General features: G+C 37.9%; 1 protein-coding gene across 2 annotated transcripts in view; it reads right to left on the minus strand.

Annotated features, from left to right (window-relative positions):
• Nucleotides 1-7,561, minus strand: part of LOC111323157 (uncharacterized) — an 84,526-nt gene that overhangs the window by 52,903 nt on the left and 24,062 nt on the right. For both annotated transcript variants that reach the window (XM_088738212.1, XM_088738210.1), the window contains 13 exons: nt 7,432-7,464; nt 6,891-7,172; nt 5,328-5,495; nt 5,192-5,224; nt 4,684-4,965; nt 4,429-4,587; nt 3,980-4,024; nt 3,510-3,542; nt 2,971-3,252; nt 2,123-2,296; nt 1,643-1,675; nt 928-1,209; nt 489-659 (listed from right to left, as the gene is read on the minus strand). In XM_088738212.1, coding sequence (XP_088594338.1) covers nt 489-659; nt 928-1,209; nt 1,643-1,675; nt 2,123-2,296; nt 2,971-3,252; nt 3,510-3,542; nt 3,980-4,024; nt 4,429-4,587; nt 4,684-4,965; nt 5,192-5,224; nt 5,328-5,495; nt 6,891-7,172; nt 7,432-7,464 — 1,977 coding nt within the window. The remainder of the gene's footprint in view (nt 1-488; nt 660-927; nt 1,210-1,642; nt 1,676-2,122; nt 2,297-2,970; nt 3,253-3,509; nt 3,543-3,979; nt 4,025-4,428; nt 4,588-4,683; nt 4,966-5,191; nt 5,225-5,327; nt 5,496-6,890; nt 7,173-7,431; nt 7,465-7,561) is intronic.

Below are 7,561 nucleotides of genomic sequence, written 5' to 3' on the forward strand. Positions count from 1 at the left end.
CACAACTGATCTGTTTTGTGGGGGGTAGGGATAGATATATACTGCTATCTTAAAGTGCACAACTGATCTGTTTTGTGGGGGGTAGGGATAGATATTATATACTGCTATCTTAAAGTGCACAACTGATCTGTTTTGTGGGGGTAGGGATAGATATTATATACTGCAATCTTAAAGTGCACAACTGATCTGTTTTGTGGGGGTAGGGATAGATATTATATACTGCTATCTTAAAGTGCACAACTGATCTGTTTTGTGGGGGGTAGGGATAGATATGATATACTGCTATCTTCAAGTGCACAACTGATCTGTTTTGTGCGGGGTAGGGATAGATATTATATACTGCTATCTTAAAGTGCACAACTGATCTGTTTTGTGGGGGGTAGGGATAGATATTATCGCTGTGCCTGTTTAGTTTTTAATTCGTTTTTTGTCATCAATGTCATGTCGGTAATAAATATACCAATAAATAATTTAATGTATGAACTTACGGTGCGCTCCGCCCCTGCAGTATCCCCAAAGTCTCCGTCTTCTATAATCTGGAGTTATATAACACCAACTTTGTCCCCGTTTATTCTTTGCACAACTGTTGTATCGACGCCCGCGGTACAAGAAAGGAAACGAACAGCAGTAACCTGTGGTCGTGCGATATTTGCACTTTCCTAGAATTTAAACCCATCAATGATAATAAGAACCTTGCTGATGGTAACCATCAAATTGCGAAAAAACGAAAGATAAAAAGCCATTCTGTGACAACTTTGCAACTTTTGTCCCCAAATCACGAGCGTGATTTCGGACCAAATTGCACTCCACTCAGTTCAGTTACCATTGTGCAGAACCAGGATAAACAAAGAACAAAAAAGAAAACGAAACGTAAGGATGAGAAAATAGAAAAATGTCACCTAGATATTCTGTTTAAACTCATCCCACCTGAAATCCTGTAGACATCGTTTGCCCAGCCACCTCCCTTTCCATTCCTACATCTGTTTGATCGTCCATACTTGGCATAAGTGAACTGGGCACGGGGTCCTGAAAAACACTGACCGCCATGTTGGACTCCAATGTACTTGTAACCAAACCTGGCTGCATCTAAGGCGCATTTCTTTATGGCGAAGCGACGTCTTCGGTAGTTTCCTTTCAGAAGGATACTTCTGCCTTCACGGTAAGGGATGGCTCTGCGAGATGTGTCTTTGAAGCAGCCGACTCTTTGGACTGTAGAGGAGAATAGGACCCAAAAGAAGGCTTGCATTCGTTGGATTTACCATTTTGTAGTTTGTCTTGAAAACTCGCCCAAGCTTTCGATAAGTTAAATTATAAACTAACATCGGTCTGCCTGGATAGCATACTGTTTTTTTTTTTTTCGCGCTCAAGGACACTTACATATGTTTCCTCTGAATACCTATTCACTGCTTGTGACATTGACCTTTGTCAAGGTTACCTATTGTGGTTACCAAGCCTCTGAAGTAACTTTTAAATCCCCCTCCCCGCCACTCCCCCGTCAAATGCGCTTTAATAGGTTTAAATGAAAAAGAACAAATAGAGCAGCGACTAAAAACATCATTGTGAAACAGTAACACGGAAATACAATAAATGGCAATACACCAAACGAAATAAAGACTAGAGAGAAATTAATGGCGCTACTTACGTGATACCAATGGTGTGACTTTGATGATTGGTGCTGAAATTAAAAAAGAAAAAACGATTAAAATTGGCAACATTTCCCGCACAGAGTTTAAGAACTAATTTCCAATACTCTCACATGCAAAACAAACCAACAATAGCCCATTTCCGAATTACTCATGGCCTCATTTTCAAAACGAGTCCTGGTGCTCATCCTTTGATATGATTATAAGTTTTCATTCACATGCCAATTTAACTCATTTTCACAAGAATGGTTGAGCACCAGGCCTCGTTTTGAAAAAGAGGCCAAAAGTAATTCGTAAAATGTATCCTTGCGTTCTTCAGTGCTTAAATAAAACGCAATTGGATACATTAAGGATACTACTAATAATAATAATTCTTATTATCATTAAGAATACTAATAATAATAATCACTATTGTTATTAAGGATACTAATAATAATAATAATCATTATTATTATTAAGGATACCAATATATTTCTAACCTCCTCGTCCTCGGCAGTAGCCCCACATTTTGTCGACGTCATAGTTTGGAGTTGAGGCACACCACGGACGACGGTTTCTAGAATTGACCGTGGTACAGCTGGTGTACTTGCGGCCCTTGTAAACGAACGGGAACACGCAGCATTCACCTCGAGTTGACCTCACTCGGCAAGACCCTGTCGTCAAAGGAAGAACACAATACAGTAAGAGAGGTTCCCACAACGGTAGGTTTCAATGGAGTGTCGAGATGACATTGGCCCTGTTTTTAAGGCCCCGTGATTGATCAAGTTCTCAGCCAATCATGTGTAAAAATTGGAGCCGTTTTTTATTTTTATTTTCATTTCAATCATAATAGTCACACCGATACACACTAACAACAAAAAAATAAAGTTTTTTTTATCTTGAATGCTATAATCTTAACCCTAGGTACCTAATTTTTATTTAACGTAATGTAGTAAATGAATGTTAAATGTAAAGTTTGTATTGTTTTTCCTTTTTTTTATTTTTGTTGCGGTATATAAGTGCAATGTAGTTTTTTTTGTAGTATTTTTTTATGGTTTTCTATACTGTACTGTACTTTTTATGGTACTGTTTTTAAATAATGATAATATAATAAAATAAAAGGATGTAAAAATCAAACCGATCGGACGAGAATCGGGTTCACTTAGTTGTGGCAAGAAACTGTTGATATGCACTAACTCAAATAGAAAAAAGGGCAAAAGGACTAAACAAATTTTTTGCCAAATATTTTAAAGGTAAAATTTTCATATACATATACCATAAATCTGCTTGAAGTGGACAGTTTTCTCTAATAAAACCTAAGGGTTACAAAAAACAAAGCTTTCTTTACCTCTTAACACGTACACATCGTTGGCCCAAGGTCCACCTTTTCCATTTCTACATCTGTTAGATTTCCCATATTTGGCATACGTTCGATAAGCGTGCCTAGCAGAGGCACACCATCCACCATGTTGGATTGCGAATACCGAGTAACTTCTCCTCTTTGCCGCCAGAGCGCATTTCTGAATGGCGTACTGCCTTCTGCGGTAATGTCCTTTGAGGAGACGACTTCTGCCCTCCATAGTTGATATAGCTCGTTTTCCTGTGTCCCTGAAGCAGCCGAGTCCCTTGGCTGATTGAAACACAAAAAATGTCAAGAAGCATTTAATGAAATAAAAAATCCCTTACATATGTAAAGGAAAACTCGATTCAGAGAACATGATCGGAAGTACAAAAAGGGCTCCCCCTGAAAGATGTGCCCAAGCAAAGAGAAATACAAGCTCAACGCAGTTCTGGATCCAAGCAATTCAAAGTAAACCAACCACAAAGACATTATTTATGTTGTGCACGTTCATGCAAGGGAAGTTAAATCATTTCAGTTTTACTCACCCACCAAACCCACTGATATGCGGATCACTCGGCCTGAAAAACAAAAGAAAAACAAAACAAAACAGAAAGAAAATAAGTATTTAAGTTCAGGAAAATTCAACCACTAACTGACTTAAGAACACTCATTCATGTAGCTGTCATGATTAGCCAGAGTAGAAGTTAGAACAAGAGCCTATACACGATATTGCAAGCTTTGCTTACTAATCATAAGCGATAACTAAGTAGAAGTAATGATATCTGAAACAAAAACAAACAAACAAACAAAAAACAAAGAAAATAAACTGATGCAAAAAGTACCTATTAACTTTATTGCTTTATCTGTAAGTTCCATTTAAGTCAGTAGAATTAGTCAGCATCATGAGCAAAACGAGAAAAGTAAACCATAGGCAATCTTGATAGATTGTATATTTTTTAATTCAGGTAGAGGTTAGCTCTGTGATACAATATTAAAAGGAACTGTTCATACTAACCTCTAACTCGGGGAACAACAGGTCGGATGGGTTTGCGACGTCGGCCTTGTGTAATGGAAAAGGTGTGAGGTGTTTGATGGTTTAAAGAGGCTGCAGCTAATTATAGTTATAAACTATCTATATCGTTTCTTGCCAGAATTACCATCAATTTTGGATGAAAAGTGAAATAGACTATACAGCGAAATTTCAAACTACACAGTCATTTGATGCTTTTTTTTTTGTCAAATGATTTGGCTTGACTACATTTGTACATGGTGAAAGAGGCATACAGAGTGTGCTGAAGTAAACCGCTGCAGATTACGTCGATAGGCTATTCATGGGGCAACAATAAACAGAAATTTCTCTTATTTTGTCATGCGATTACTTATCAATATTTACGGGGTTAACTCTGATGATCTGATGATCAACATACATACTTAATGTAGCTGGTCCACAGTAACTTAACTTACATTTACAATTTCCCCACTTCTTGTCTCTATCATAGTTGGGTGTCAGAGCACACCATGGCCGTTTGTTATTTCTTCTTGTGCAACTGTTATAACGACGTCCTTTGTAGATGAACGGGAATGCACAGCAGTAGTGATTTGTGGCCCTTCTTCGACATTTACCTATAAAAACAAATGTTGATGTTTGTGTATGTAGACAATGAACCCATACAGATAAATTGGTTTTATAAAATAGTATTCACTTTCACTTAAACCTACCAGAAACAAAGTAAACGTCGTTTGCCCATGGACCACCTTTGCCATTCCTACATTTATTAGATCGTCCATACTTCCTATACGTCACGTGAGCTCTTGGGCCTGTAGCGCACCATCCCTGATGTTGGACTGCAAAAGCCCTATAGCCACGCTTGGCAGCCTCCAGAGCACATTTCGCTATGGCATCACTTCTTCGTCTATAGTAACCACGCACAAGAAGGCCTTTTCCATCCATTTGTGGAATGGCTCGGCGACCTGTATCTCTATAACAACCTTGGGATCGAACTGAAATACAAAAAATTTCGATATCATTTTACTTCCAATTCTCATTTCGAGAATAACCAAAAAGAAGAGACAGGCCTTTGCGAGGGTAATTAGAAGAAATAAGTAACAATCATAATTGACATCACGCATGGTTTGGTATGGTTCACATCTGTCAGACAATGGTGACAGTACAGGAAACACTTAAATTTTTCTAGCATGTTAAAAAAAAAGTTATCCAGTTACTTACTCACAACTCCACTGGTTACTCTAGTTGGAGGAGCTAGTGGACCAAAATAAGTTAACAGGAATTAGCAACACTGCAGAAAATGTAAATAACCTCATTTTGACCAAGTCCAACGTTACAAGTATATTTTCATTAATACCTCGGTAACCACGACAATATCCCCATTGTTTGCTCCTGGGATAATCTGGTGTAGTTGGACACCATGGCCGTCCCCTCCTTGTTTTTGCGCATCTGTTGTAACGGCGTCTACCATATGTGAATGGGAACACACAGCAGTAACCAGATGTAGTTCTTTTTCTGCATTTTCCTGACAAAAAACAAACAGTCTGAGAAAAAATTTCTTTTAGCTTTGACCACACTTTGTTTGCTTATATTGTATAGTGCCAGACTGCCATGCGGCCCCAGGCTGGACTCAGGATCCTAAAGTAACTAAGGAGGATGTGTTGCCTTTGCTATGACATGGGGGAGTGGTTAAAAATTCTAGTCTTCTTGGATAAGGGTGATAAACTGTGGGCCTTTCCCCTTCATTTCCCTGAACTGGTTAGCAGGGGACGTTAAAGAACCTATGCACTTCTTGCAAATAGCAGAGAACACAGCTCCTGGTGTTGTGGTCTGGCCTTGTCATTATTGCTTACACAGGCCCCTACTTAAACCAGCTTTGAGCAGAACTGGTCTAGCCTGTCTAAATATTGCAAATTCGTAGAATACATACAGTACTTACGTAAATGGCCAAAATCAGGAAAAGAGGATATAAATTAATTTTACTACTATAACTTTACATTCCAAAACTGTTAAAATGAAAAAAGATAAATAAAAACAAACAATGACAGCACTCAGGAATACAAAGAAGTAGAAGTGAACATTACCATATCAAACGCCTGAACATGATAATATAATAATAACAATAATAATAATAATTAATAATAATAACACCTTTATTTAGACACGATAATGTTTAAAGCTGAACAGCTTGTGGGGTCGTATATAAATCCAAATAAACTCTAAATTAAATAAATTCAAATGATGATGGTTTTTGAGGAGAGGGGAAATCCAGAGTATCCGGAGAAAAACCTCTCGGAGCAGAGAAGAGAACCAACACACTCAATCCACTTATGACGCCGGGTCCAGGAATCAAACCCAGGACACATTGGTGGAAGGCGAGCGCTCTCACCTCTGCGCCAACCCTGCTGCTCCTGACAAAAACGTTGTCCACAGGTTGGTTAATAGATAAAATTCTGATTTTTCTTAGCAGTTCAGATGATGGTGAACTTCTCAACCCTTAGCTACTCAAAGTTTCTTATAAAGTACACTATACTGTCATTATGTTCTCGAATGGTCTTTATCGATAGCAAAGGCTGTGAAAGTTCAGTGAAAATTTTCTGCCTCTGGGTAGAATATTTCTATTGACACTCGGCCTTTAACTCCCATGAGTGACCATGACAATTTATCCATAGAATATCAATACAATATCAAATAATAAAGAAAAACATTAATCAGGGCAATTTTAATTAATCTGAACTAACATAACAGGCAAGATGACATAGACAGTAAGGATTATTACTGATGAGATTTGGGAGTGAAAAGGTTAATACAGCTGTATGTCAGTTGCACATTCAGGACTTGGAAAAGACAAAAACCGGAAGAAATACATGAGCAGGTTTACCAATTTGGAAACTGAAAATTTCATCAAACATAGCCTTACCTATAATCCGGTAAACATCATTGGCCCAAGGTCCACCTTTGCCATTCCTACATTTGTTTGACCGGCCATACTTGGCAAAAGTTTTGTGAGCCCTTGGTCCAGATGCACACCATCCACCATGTTGGATTCCAATGAACTGATAGCCACGCCTGACAGCTTCATAGGCACATTTTTCAATAGCTTTTCTTCTCCGCTGATAGTTTCCTCTTAACAAAGGACTTTTACCATCTAGTTGTGGGATGGCCCTGCGCCATGTATCCTTAAAACAACCAATTCTCTGGACTACAAAAGAAGACAAAAATAGATGTTTTGTTATTTTACATAATTGACCAAACCGAAAAAAAAATAAAAAATTTGGCATGAACTGATTGCAATAAAGCTTTAAGTTTACCTGAGATTCATTAAAACTTTTGATCACCTACTAGCATTAATCATCAGTTTCCTATCAAAACTTCTCTCATTTTTCTTAATATTAATAATACCCTTAACAAAAGTCTGTACCAACATCATCAATTTAGAATTTGGGTTTATAAACACTTACGTCTCAGGGGTGGTGTGAGTCTTATTGGACGTCCTGAAAGTTGAAACAAATTACTTATACTTTAACTATTACATCTATTTTAAAACCACTAGTGATCCTTGTAATCTGGTTGGTCCTTTATCACAAAAAT

The sequence above is a fragment of the Stylophora pistillata genome, chromosome 11, assembly GCF_964205215.1.
Source record: "Stylophora pistillata chromosome 11, jaStyPist1.2, whole genome shotgun sequence".
Classification (NCBI taxonomy): Eukaryota; Metazoa; Cnidaria; class Anthozoa; order Scleractinia; family Pocilloporidae; genus Stylophora; species Stylophora pistillata.